This window comes from Thalassophryne amazonica, chromosome 17, assembly GCF_902500255.1.
Source record: "Thalassophryne amazonica chromosome 17, fThaAma1.1, whole genome shotgun sequence".
In the NCBI taxonomy this organism is placed as follows: Eukaryota; Metazoa; Chordata; class Actinopteri; order Batrachoidiformes; family Batrachoididae; genus Thalassophryne; species Thalassophryne amazonica.
The window spans coordinates 7,508,746-7,522,877 of NC_047119.1; the positions used below are offsets into that span (position 1 = coordinate 7,508,746).

At 40.9% G+C, this 14,132-nt stretch overlaps 1 protein-coding gene across 1 annotated transcript in view; it reads right to left on the minus strand.

Annotated features, from left to right (window-relative positions):
* Positions 1-8,832: 8,832 nt before the first annotated feature.
* Positions 8,833-14,132, minus strand: part of tnfrsfa (tumor necrosis factor receptor superfamily, member a) — a 50,171-nt gene continuing 44,871 nt past the window's right edge. Inside the window, exons 9-10 of the mRNA XM_034192119.1 lie at positions 13,997-14,033; positions 8,833-11,035 (exon numbers count right to left, since the gene is read on the minus strand). Coding sequence (XP_034048010.1) covers positions 10,734-11,035; positions 13,997-14,033 — 339 coding nt within the window. The 3' untranslated portion in view covers positions 8,833-10,733. The remainder of the gene's footprint in view (positions 11,036-13,996; positions 14,034-14,132) is intronic.

A 14,132-nucleotide genomic window follows, 5' to 3' on the forward strand; every position in this document is an offset into this window, starting at 1 on the left:
ATCGAACTGAGTGAGTCGCGCCACTTAGAGTCCGCCATGTGAATTACAACAATCCTCAATTTCCTTGTTATTATTATTAATATTATATATATATATATATATATATATATATATATATATATATATATATATATATATATATATATATATATATATATTCTGTGTGTGTGTGTGTGTGTGTGTGTGTGTGTGTGTGTGTGTGTGTGTGTGTGTGTGTGTGTGTGTGTGAAGCATTTACTTTTGAAAATACTTCTATAAAGCTCAGTCGGCATTGTCAGTGGACACTTATGTGAGAGAGTGAGGAGTGAGAGATACAGTATAAGAGAAAAAGGTGAAGTTGGAGGCAAAGAAGACATGTATAAACACATATCATGAACATACGCCTGCGGTGATATTTACGAAGTCATCATTTGTCAATGATACCTAGTAAATTAGTAATAATATGTATTTCTGGAAATCAGCTGCTACAAAATGTTTGCTGAGTTCACCTGAAAATTGAGGCATAAAATTTCATAAAAATGTTTAGATAAAAGATATCAACTCATCATTTTTGGTGACAGTATAAGCTTTAGGTATAATCTAGTGTACCAAATACTGTCCAACATCATGACAGTTTGAGATACTTTTGAAAAAAGCTGGCACACATTTTTTTTTAACTCAGTGCACCTAATTGTGGGAAAAGCTATTTTTTCACTGCATTTTGTCTGTTTGTCTGTTAGCAGGATAACTCAAAATGTAATGAAGAGAGTTCAGTGAAATGTGGCAAAAGTATAGATAATGGGTCATCAGACTGTACAACTCCTCACTCGTGGGGAGATACTCTGATACTCTTTGATACTCTGTGTGCTTCTTACCCTGTGTGCTGCTATGCAATGCTGCTGGAACCTCAATTTCCCTGAGGGAGTCTTCCCAAGAGATTAATAAAGTTTGTCTAATCTAATCTAATCTAATTTTCTGGGACATCAGTGATTACATTTTAAAAGCGATCTAGAATACCTTCTTGAACTGAGATCCAAATGTTTGGCACATTTAACCCTCTGGAGTCAAATGACGTGCCCTCATGCAAAAAGTCACATGACCTAATTAAGCGGACATAACAATCTGCTGCACTCTGAGGCTCCCTTTAAATGTGTGTTGGACATGGGGACGTCAACCTTTATAGCACTTTTTAAATTTTGTTAATAGGCCTAGTATAACTTGATTTATGAGTGTTTTCTACGCCATGTGTTTTCATGAATATTATTGTCATTTTTTGCTCCGCGTTTATGTACATACAGGCAGCCAAAAGGATCATTTCCTTCTCTACTGCAGCAGCGACAGAGGTGGGAAGAAATATGACTCCTTCTTCCTCACTGATTGGCTGGCTCGTGAATTTTCCACCAATCAGAAGTAACTAACCCCACATACGTTCACTAACCCCACGTGTGTTTGTTCACAGCCCACCCATCCATCCCACGTGAGTCTGATTGTGTGGTTGCTTTCTCTTTATGACTGATGGATAGCGTGTGTGGTTAGTGTTTTGTTTTTTGTTTTTTAGGGTTTTTTTTGGTAAAAATTAGGCATTTTATGAATATGGAGCGAGCGCTTCAGTTATTTTTTGAACTGGAGGAAGATGGAGCACACAGCACGTCGTCAGAGTCTGAAAGAGACAGTGAGGATTCTGGTGCTGTAAGAGATGATCCCTCTTTTGTTCTGGAGGAGCAACCAAAGCAGGTGGATCCACCAACGTGCGCATGGAGATCTGAACAGAGGGTCGGAGTGCGCGCTTCTGTTTCCACATCCAGATCTCCACTTGGACGCACAGCAGAGACACGCCCCAGGGTGGACTGCTGGAACACGGAAGAGGACGTAGACACTGGTCCAGCAGTAAGCAGATTTCAACCTTGGAGAACACCAGGAGTCCAGGTTGATACACTTTCCAGTCAAAGTCCAAAACACCTTTTTCTTTTGTTTTTTGCAAATGACACAATTCGAACAATTTGCACCAACACCAATAAAATTGCTGCAAAAACAAGGCACTAGGGAAAAAATACAACTGGGCAGACATTGAAATGGAAGATGTGTACAATTTTTGGGAATTCTGATATACGTTTGTTGTTGTTTTTTTTTAATTTAACCTTTATTTAACCAGGTAAGTTCTTAAGAAAAAAGATTCTTATTTACAATAACGACCTGGTAAGTCGTTGGTGTCACTGCCAAGTCTCCAGGACTACTGGCAACAAAATAATATGTTGTCTGTGCCCTTTCCAGTGAAAATAATGTCCAGAGACAGATATTCTGGAACATCCAAATAAGTGATCCAGATGAGGATGTAGAAAATGATAGAAAAAAGGGAACAGCAGGTCATGACAAACTGTTTCGAGTCAGGCCTCTTTATGATGACATCCTCAGTGCCTGCCAGGCTTATTACCACCCGAGGAGGGAGCTGGCAGTGGATGAAAGGATGGTGGCGACAAAGACAAAAACTGGAATGACTCAATATTTAAAGGACAAGCCAACAAAATGGGGCATGAAACTTTTTGTGTTGGCTGTTTCAAGTAATGGCTACACACTCAAATTCACCATTTACACTGGCAAGACTGTGACCACAAGTGAGTACGGGCTGTCATATGATGTGATCATGAACCTGATCCAGCCATCCTCGCTTGGTACTGGGTACCACATTTACATGGACATTTTTTACACGAGTCCCAAACTGTTCATGGACCTGTTTAACATGAAGTTTAGGGCATGTGGCACATACAGGGAGAACAGCCGAGGATGGCCCGAGCGAAGGCAAATGCTCTCACAAAACAAAATCTGAAAGAGGATCTATAAGATGGATAAGAGAGGGGTCTCTGGTGTAAAGTGGATGGACACATGGGAGGTGTCTGTGTGCTCCACCATCCATCAAGCATTTTTGGGTGAGACCGTGCGGAGAAGGGTGAAGGATGAGAAGGATGGACGCTGGACGGTCAAAGTCATTCCCTGTCCTACCCCAGTGTTGGCTTACAATAAAAACATGCGTGGAGTTGACCTATCTGACGAGCTCATCCAGTACTACTCCACCCATCGGAAAACTGCACGCTGGTACGGCACAGTGTTGCTGTACTTCCTTGACATTGCAACCATAAATGCATTCATCTTGCACCGTGAGATCAGCAATGTCAAGGAAGTGCAGCCCATGACATACAAGGATTTTATGGCGGAGCTGGTGTGTCAACAGTGTAGCACAGACAAAACAGGCGTCCCACAGAAGAGGAGCCAGAACCACATTCCTGTGCCAATTGTGACAGGCACAGATCCTCGCCAAAAAGCCACAAAAGGCAGACTGAGGTGTCAACAGTGCCTTCAGGTGGACAACAAGAGGAGTGACACACCGTGGAAGTGTCAGACCTGCGATTTGACCCTGTGTTGGAACTGTTTTTTTGAGTAGCACAAATTTGTGTTGCATCTTATTTTGACATCTCATTGTTTTGTAAATAGTTTCGCATTAGCATTTCCTGCACTATATGTTTTTGAAATGTATAATTTATATTTACATTCTAAATCTTATTGTGATATCTGACTGTTTCGGAAATAATTGTACAAAAAAACGCCTACAGCATTTCCTGCATTTATGTAAATAGTTGTATTAACTTGTTTTGTTTTTTTTGTTTGTTTGTTTTTTGCTTCATTTGTACTTATGTTTTTGAAATTTACAATTTATATTTACATTTTAAGTTATGAAAATAGTTTGTTAAACAAGTTTGTGGTTTTCACACCTGTCCCCTGGACATAATTCCACCAAAGATGCTGAAACAAATTTTTGACACAGTAGGACCAAGGCTTCTTTTATTTTTCAACAACTGCTTAGGATCTGGGTCTGTTCCGGTAGTTTTCAAACAGGCTGTGGTCAGACCGTTGCTTAAAAAAACAAACCTTGATCCAGTAGTACTGTCAAACTTCAGACCAGTGTCCCACCTGGCTTTTCTCTCCAAAATTCTAGAGAAGCGTGTTCTTAATCAGTTGCTGTCTTTTCTGGACCAGAATCAGATTTTTGATAAATTTCAGTCAGGTTTTCGTACACGCCACAGTACTGAGTCCGCGTTGTTGAGAGTCCAAAATGACATCCTGTTGTCCCTGGACTCAAAGAGACCTGTACTGTTGGTAATGCTCGATCTCACTGTAGCATTCGATACAGTGGACCACTCCATCCTCCTGAACCGTCTAGCCCAGCAGGTGGGCTTTCAGGGACCCATGCTGCAGTGGTTCAGGTCCTATTTAACAGACAGACACTTCTCTGTTTTCATCAATGGCCACTCCTCTTCTACAGCCCGACTGTCTTCTGGTGTCCCGCAAGGCTCCATTTTGGGCCCAGTTCTGTTCTCTCTTTACATGCTGCCTTTGGGTTCAATCATCTCCAGCTATAATGTCTTTTCATATGTACGCTGATGATCTTCAAATCTATCTACCAGTCTCACCAGATTCTCCAGATGCATTTCAGATCAACACCTGTATGGATGACATCAAGCACTGGCTCACACAGAATTTCCTGAGTCTAAATGAATCCAAAACGGAATTCTGTCTTTTTGGCACCACAAGCCCACTCGCTGTTGTCTCAAACGGTCACTCACTTCCTCACCATAATACCGTAATCAGAAACTTGGGAGTTCACTTGGACACTGACCTAAATCTCCATAAACAAATTGACTCTGTTGTTAAGACAAGCTTCTTTCAGCTCCGCATTCTTACAAAAGTGAAACCCTTCCTCAGTTGTTTTGACCTGCAGAAAGCAATCCACGCATTCATCAGCTCAAGCTTGGACTACTGCAATGCTTTGTACATTGGACTCAGTCAAACATCTTTACACAGATTACAACTGGTACAGAATGTTGCTGCCCGGCTCCTCACAAATTCTTGTAAACATCACCATATCACACCTGTTCTGCGCTCTCTCCACTGGCTGCCAGTGCAATACAGGATCCAATACAAACTTCTCCTGTTTGTTTTCTGCTCCATCCACAGCTTCGCACCTGCGTATCTATGTGAGATTCTGACTCTTCACCAGCCCAGCAGATTTCTACGATCTGCACAGCTCTACTTGTTGGAGCAGCCCAGGTCTCGAAGCAAACAGTGGGGTGATCGTGCTTTCGCAGTAGTAGGTCCTAAACTTTGGAACTCGCTGCCCCTCGACTTGCGTGCCATCTTGGATCTGCCTCTTTTTAAAACAAAACTCAAAACATATTTGTTTAGATGTGCTTTTGATACTTAGTCTTGTTTAGACTTGGGAATAAAATGTATCTGTGTTCTTCTTTTTAACTATATTTTAAATACGATTTTTATATGTACAGCGCTTTGGTCAACTTAAGTTGTTGTAAAGCGCTTAACAAATAAAATTTGATTGATTGATTGATTGATTTTCACAGTCAAAAAAAACCCCCAAACAGATGAGGTTGTGCTGAAAAAAATGACACCAAACAAGGCCAGGTAAACAATTTTTAAAGGTAAATTATAAGGGTATAACCAAAAGTAGTCAAAAACGGCCAATTATACCCTGGACTCCAGAGGGTGAACTTTTAATAATGGTAATACTTAGAAACAGGAGATCTTCCTGGCACCATGTAACTAGTGGTGTACCACAGGGATCTATAACTGAGCCGTTATTGTTTTTACTGTACATAAACAACCTCCCAGACATCGTTTCGTCCATAGTTAAAATGTTTGCAGGTGACACCAAGATATATCGTAAAATTCGGACCCCATCAGATTGTAATTTATTACAAGATCATCTAAAGGAGTTGACTTGCTGGCCTAACCAATGGTTATTGAAGTTCAGCGCTACCAAGTGTGTGGTTCTTAAGATCAAACAGAGTTTAGAATATATTTATACCTTAAATGGTGGAGCCCTTGAACAGGTAACAGACCAAAAAGACCTAGGCATCATAGTGTCAGATTCCTTAAAACCAGAAAAACACATTTTGGAAATCACAAAAAAGGCAAACCAGAGAATTGGCCTTATTCACAGAGGTTTCACAAACCTTATTATGGATAAAGTCTGTATATTGTATAAAAGTTTAGTGAGACCAATTTTAGAATACAGGTCTCCAGTATGGTACCCATGGTAAATTAAAGACATATCTTCACTAGAATCAGCACAGAGAAAGTGTTTCAAATATTACATAGATAAACCTGAAATGGTATCACTTAGAGAACATAGAAGGAAACAGGATCAATTAGAGACATACAAGTTCACTCGTGGTTTATATAAATCAGACCCGAGTCAATTTTTTGCTCAGCCAGATAGGCAACTTAGAGGAATTTCATAAGCTAGCACATCACAAGCTAGCAAATCAATACTCTGGGACAGATATTAGGAAAAACATTTTTTCTAATAGAGTAACAAACGACTGGAATATCCTGACTGATGACATTGTATGCGCACCAACTCTCTCTGCCTTCAAAGACCATCTGAGATCTCTAACATCCTGGCGAGAGGGATAATTCAACCGAATATACCAAGTAAGTACTGGCACACTTTGATGAATTTATAGTAAATCCTCACATTTACAGCCAGTTTTCTTTGGACAAGTCAGGGGATGGATACATGAACATTTCCAAGTTACTGAATAAGTCTTGGACTTTCAGCTCAGTGTGTCTCATGTCTCCTGGTTTCAGTGTTTCATGTGAAGTGCAGCTGTAATTAGAGAGAGCTGATCACAATGTTCTCACCCTCAGGGTCGGGGAGGTTACTGCCTAATCCATTAACCGTGTCCGTATCAATGTGGGCGTGCACGAGGCAGCTACACAACACTTCAGCTCTTTCTGTAAAATGTGCCCACAAAAAACATCTGGGACACCATGTCTCTAAAGGCCAACGTTTTTTAACCACAGCTTGAAAATCGCAGGTGGAACTCGTGTTCCATGACAGTGGGTATTTTGACGAATCAAACACATGATGAAATCGGAATAGGCACTCAGAGGGTGCAATAACCGCACCACACTCAGGCCTGTTGGTGCTGGTGCTTATCCAGATCAAGCCCAACTCATATAGAGCAGGTAGGTCAGTGGGATAGGAGTTGGGCTACCAATATGTACACCTGGAAAAGGGGAGAATAAGGAGAAGGATTCTAGGAGCCCATGACTGAGAGGGGCCTAGAGAGGCCCCAAATACAATTATAATACTGACATAATATGGGGGGTGGCCCAGTAAGATTCTTGTCATGGGGCCCAAAATCCCTTGCGGCGCCCCTGTTCCCGGTCACCCCACCTGTACCTGCTTCTTTGGACATGACAGTTGCATTTTCTCAGTCCATCCAGCTGTAAATGGGTACAAATTTTGGCTGGGGAAGTAACCTGTGTTGGAGGCTTGTCCAGCAGGAGTCAAACATCCGCTTCATGCTATGAAATCCAGAGATGAGTATCAGTACAGAGGGGCCTCAGGGCCTGTAGGACTTAACTCCTTATACCTTTGATCTTTCGGCTCTGCACAGTCATATGGTTGTCAGAATCCAACCCCTCATCTGCACTGTGACACCTGGGTAACTTGATCAAGTAGGGGATTGCCTATTGGGTGAACTACGGTGGGGACCTTGTGTGCCCCGTGGTCGCAAGGCTTAACAGGAACCCTGAGCACGATATGGCTAATGGGCACTGGTGAAACAAGAAGTCAACAGCAAATCAGATGGTGGAGGTGATGGCTTGTAAATCAACAGCTGTGAAGGCAGATGAAGGTGGCAGAAGGTCCTCAAACCCTGATCATCTGGGATTTCAAAGTCATCGAACCAGGTGAAGGATCTGTTGGTGTCCATCGACATTCCCACAGTAAGCAAACCCATGCCAGGTGTCTCAAGATCGACCCTGGATGTAGATACCGGGATTCAACCAAGAGACGATCTTCGTCACCACCAAGATTGCCACAACAGAGTCATGATTCAGGGAAACCCAAACAGGTAGGTGTGTGTACACATTAGTCATGACCCTACTCATCCTTTGTTTGCTGAATGCAAGTTGCTACCATCTGTCTTACGCTTTAGAACCCCAAGTGGGTCAAAACAAAGATACAGGAATTCTTTTATCCCTCTCTCTGTTCAAGTCTTGAACTCTAATAACAGGAGGCGGTAGCTCTGGTCCATTTTGGTTATATGACAATTTATGTATATTTCATTAATTTTATTATATATTTATACTACGGCTGCTTGGTTAGTATCCCTTTTTATGTCTGTAATTGTATCGTTTTATTGTTGTGTGGTTTGCATTGCGTGCTTTATGATGTATTTTATGTATGTGTATTCCTGCTGTGCATAAATTTGAGGGACAAAGAATAAATTGAACTTGTGTGTGCATGTGACATTTCAACACTTCTGTCCAAAATGGAGTCACTTTATCCTTAAACATAAAACCCTTCCACCATGTTTAATCCAGATTGTATCCAAACGGTTTTAAATTTTGAACAGTTATGAGACTGACCTTTAGGCAGGGGTGGTGGCGGCCAAGTGGTTAATGCATTTGGTTTCAGTGCGGAAGGTTCCCGGTTTGAATCCCACCCCTATCACATTTCTCCATGTAATGTGGAGTTGTATCAGGAAGGGCATCCGCTGTAAAACTTGTGCCAATTCAACATGCAGAGCCACCTTGGATTTGCTGTGGCCACCGCGAGTGCGAAACAAGCTAGTTACTTTATAATATGTAGTGACAGGCCGTTAAAATAACGTACAGCTTTAATGTCCAAATACTTGTGAACTCAACTGTTCATGCATTCTGCTCTCAATAAGAACCTCTTTGCATTAGCTTTGGCTAACATCTGCACACCTGTAGCAGTTTAAAAAGCAATTACATCTAAGTTGTACAAGATTAAAACAACAACAAAAAAAAAACTGTACAAAACATTTATTTGAAACTGGCACCAACACAAACAGTTTCACTGTATTTGCATTATTTTTTATCTGAAATCCACAAAGTAACAACCTAAAGGAAATGGCTTAAATGTGATGACAAGGGTTCCCCCCCCCCCCCCCTCTTTTTAAAATGAAGTCAAACTGGTTCATTCCAAAAAACAAACAAACAAACAAAAAAAAAAACACACCACCTGACCATCTTTGAACCTGCATGAAAATATAGAAAGACAAAAATTTAAAGACTGCCTGAATACACAAAACATGCAATGAAACAGACTCTGTGCTTTACCTCAACTATACCAAGAAAGACCAGAAAAAAAGGTTGTTAGATGAACAGATACACTTAAAAAGATGTGAAGGTGTGTTAAAAAAAAATTGATACAGGCTGTAATTTCATTGTCGGTCAATAGATGGCAGTGCCAGCACTGTAGCATCAGCAGTAATATATTTCTCTGTGTTCTATTTACATGTGACTGCAGAAATCAGGCAGAAAACTGTCTAAAATATCACAAACCCATCGCCCTCAATGACTTCATAGCTCACCATATTTGTTTTAGCTTCTTAATCTTCATATACACACATTTTGTGAGACACGCGAGTCTGCATGGACAACAAAGGTAAATATAAATCTAGCCTTCAAAAAAAAAAAAAAAAAAAAAAAATCCAGAAAATGTGTTTCTTTCATCATGTTCAACTAACCAAGATGAAACCATCTGTACCTGCATCACAAGATCGCCGCTGCCACGGACAGGACAGTTTGGACAGCAGCTGGTTAACGATGGCAGCTTGACTCAACAGGTCGACCCTCATTTCTTAATTTTATTTTTTAGACATCACCTCTTTTCTGATAATACGGATCAACGCTTGCTTGTATAGTGGCAACTCTTCATCGCCGCAAGAAGGTGTGACAGAATCATGAAAAACAGACAGTAAGTTCTAACCACACCTTAGAAAATTTGATGTCACTCATTTTGCCCTGCTAACATTTGTCAGGCTTGTTTTTTGGTTCATGGTATAAATAATGCAGGACAATTATTACTCATTACAATAAATACGAAAAATAAATAAAAATGACCTTTGAAGGTTTCCGTGTTGCATGAAAACACGAAGCAATAATTTTACAGAGCTACGTAGCAACAGTAGAAACCGCATGTGGAAACTCCGTATTTCAGTAGTAACCCACCCCCCCCCCCCCCCCCAAAAAAAACCCCAAAACAAAAACAGACATGAATTTTCTCCAATTTGACCAAACTGCACAAAATCTGACATGAACTGTGACGAAAATTCTACGCCAAGAATAAATTCAGGTTGTCTGACAGCACTGATTATTAGGGTCTTGTCACTGCAAATGTGCATCTTCCTGTCTAACAGGATCCTCTTACACACTGTTTCAGCTAAAACTTGGCATTGATGTGGTCAGTGCATGATGGCGCCACAGTGGCACAGCTAATGCCACTCTGACAAACCAGTGTATATCCTCATCACAAGGTAGTGTTCAACAAACTCTACACAAAAGACTTCAGGTCGCTCAGTGTTTTGGCTGCATTTGTTTTTTTTTGCCATTTCTGCTTGTGGCTGCTGAAACATTCCTACCGTCATCTATGGCGGTACTATTATTATTATTATTATTATTGTCCACGAAACTCAAAGTTACACCTCAGCATTTGGCAAGTCGTTGTAGTCAACTGATCATTACGGCTCATCCTTCCCCTTTTTGTTGCACTTGTTTCCAAACTACTGGCTTTTGAAGAGACGGCGAGCAGCTGATAAGAGGTCGGCCTGTCCATGAGACACACAATCGTCTGACAGCGTCTACGTGCTTTTACTTTTTCCTGCATTAAGTGTTCACTTCACGTGTGCGTTCTGTGACTTCAGCTTTCAGGGTGCAGCCGCGTGCTTGTAGTAGCCCTTCTGCAGCGCCGCAGATGCGATGTTCTCAGCCGATCGCCGCTGGTCCATGCTGAGCAACACCTCCAGAAGGTCGTTTATGTCAGCTTTTAGCCCCTGCCTCTGCATCCAGTTCTTCAGCAGGTCGTACACTTTATCACTAGGACGTGCATTTTCTGCAATGCGAATGTGGTTGTCGCTGACTCCAATCAGTCTGAAGAACTTGTTATGGATCCGGACGTCCAGGTACTCGTCAAACAAATCAAAGCTCTTCCTGAGTGATTTTTCTGACCCTTGAGGAAAACAAACCAAAATCAGATAAATATATTGGTTGTTTAAAGCTAAAACAAAAACCTTTCAATAAATTAAAAAATGCACAGTGATTACCTCTTAATCCTTTAAACTGGCACAATATATCAATAAATCCTTTAAACTGGCACAATATAATCAATAAAAGTGAACAGTACACCACAAGAACCAGCATATAACATTCACAAATAACACAATGAATCACAATTATTTACAGTTCTCCCCGTTCTCATTTCAGACTAATGTTCTCACGTTAGAGTAATGCCGTCTCTTGACCGCTACAATATGGCTATTTTGATACACACACGCAAGGCAGCTCCCGCTAGCTCACTGCAATTTCATTATATTAAGGGAGTCACATTACTTTCACTTATCGAACTGCATCAGGAGAGATTTTAATATAGAAAAGGGAAGCAGCAGAATCACACCACGTCATCTACTTTTTACTTTGCCTTTCTCAGACTTGGACTCTGAAAAAATGGAGCACCACTTTTGCCACATTTTGCACCCAGACACTTCTCACCAGACTCGGTTTTGTTTTGGGTTTTTTTTTTCTGGCAAATCTAAACATAAGATTATTTTTTTGTTGTTGTTGTTTAATTCTTAAAATTTCCATAGTTTCTTTCCTCTTCCCTTCATGCAATCTGTGAGAACCTTTTGGTCCATTTGCCCCTCTGGATGTTCCTCAGAGTACACCACCAATCTCACACTTTTACTTTATAATTGTAATTGAACATGTGAAGAATTGACTGACATGATGATTTGAGGAGACAAGAACATGCCTGTTTTTTTTTTTTTCTTTTTTGGCAGGCCTCACTTTTTTGCACAACTACTTTGTACAATCTGGCCTGTTTGTGTGTGTGTGTTTTAAATAAATTAGCCTTCTATTCAAAAACAACATTTCTTTAAAAATTAAAATAAATGGTTAGAAAGCATTTTTTCAAAAAATGTGCCTTCAAAAAGGGGGTCCTTTTATTATCAGAACAGTCTTACATGCAGGACAATCTGATAATTAATGATCGATCCGTTTGAATTGATGATCAGTTGGGACTATTGTGAAATTTATACCCACTCAATATGTTACATGGCAGGCAGCTTAGTGGTTAGCAGTAGAAGGCTCTGAGATCGCGTCCCACCTGTCCTTTCTGTGTGCAGTTTGCATGTTCTCCCAGTGTTTGCGCAGGTTCCCGCCGGGTGATCCGGTGTCCCGTTGAGGTGAGGTGAACGTCGAGATGAGGTGCGTCGCGCTACTGTGCATGCGTGCGCATGCGCACGTCGCTCTACCCCGGACTTGAAGACGTCACCTGTCGAGATGAGGTGCCTCGCGCAACTGCACATGGGGAGATGATGTAACTCGCTTGACGTGCAACTGCGCATTTTGTTTTTTCCGTCAAAGTTTTTTTTTTAATTTATTAATTGTATTCAGTGTATTTACAGTCTAGTAAGTAAAACATTTTCTGTATTTTACGTTAGGAGCATAAATGCATATGTATATTTTGCCTGTGGAAATAAGCTAACTCCAGGTTAAAAATACTTATTTTATAGTGAGTAGATTTTATACATTACTATGTACAGATGAACAATTTATACATTTACTTGCCCATCAAAATAAGCGAACTTCGTCAAGTAATTTTTTTAGTGCACACATATGCAGTTCCGCGACGCACCTCATCTCGACGACGCACCTCATCTCGACGACGCACCTCATCTCGACGACGCACCTCATCTCGACAGAACACCCGTTTTCCTCCCACTTCCAAAGACACGAAGGTTAGGTGAATCGATGTCCCTGTATTAACTGTCTGTCAACCGTGCAATAGCCTGGTGGCCTGTCCAGGGTGTATCCTACTGCCTGTCTGCTGGGATGACCCTTAAAGTAATAAGTCCTTACAGGGCCTGAGGCCCATCAGGCTGGTGCTTAACTTCTGTTTCCATGGCGTGAAGCAGACAAGAGTCCATGGTGTTCTGGTGCCAAGCCAGGCTGGCTGGACTGAGACATTGCAGACTCTTGTACAAGGGCACAAACAGGATTTGAACCCAAGTCTACATACTGCCAGACCAGCTCCTTATCCACTGAGCTACCGGCTCTGTTTAATTGGAATAAGTGGGTTTAGAGAATGACTGAATGAAGATTAGCACAACGGGCAGCAATTAATTCTCTTGTCTCACTACAACAGGGTGTCCCTTTACAAATGCAGTTGTATTCATAATGACATCTGGTTTAAAACTGGTGCCAAATCAACATGTGGATCTACACTATATACTAGACCTTCTGTGGGGTCACCAAACAAAAGGTGGGAGAAGCTAAAAGGCAGTCTGATTCATGACACAGTAACTGTCTTATCCTGCCATTTTTGAGTTCTCTTGACTAATGGCCTTAATTGTGCCGTCTCCATAGAGGTGTTGGACTTGCAGGCGCAGTGAAAAAAATTGAGTCTACTGTGAGTAAAGATGTGACAGGAGCAAAAAACAAAAAGAAATCCCCACATCCAGAAATGGATTGGAGTACAGAGGTTTTAAACAAGGTTTTTTTTTTTTTTAAATAATTGCTTTGATTTGAAAGTAGATAAGTGCAGTACTTTATAATTAATTTTTTAAAGAGGAATGCATGGACAAAATGATAAGAGATGATCAACACTTCTCATGCTTCAATCGCTTTAATTCAGCATGAGAAAGAAGAAGAAAAAGCAGTAAAAAAGCAGCATTTTTCCACCTCCTGGAGGCGTAAATATGGTCTGACTGTCACGAGATTATGAATCTGCCAGACAACTAACGTCAAATCTTCAGGAGATATTGTTTGTTGCAGCCCTGTGGAACAACACAAACTGCAACTAACCATTATATTTTCTGCTTACAGATTTTATTTTTTATTTTTTGGATGAGAAAACCATTACAATGTTTAAGAAAGTATAAATGTAAGGGGGCTCCTTTGGCAGGAATCTTACCGAGTAGCGGTACTAATCGATGCTGCAGAGGATCATCCTGTGAGAAAAATACAAGTCAATGTTACCCTCAAATTAAGAATCAAACAGAAATGGTCAAAAAGCCTTTGAGAACTTTTTTGCTGATGCTTTTTAAACA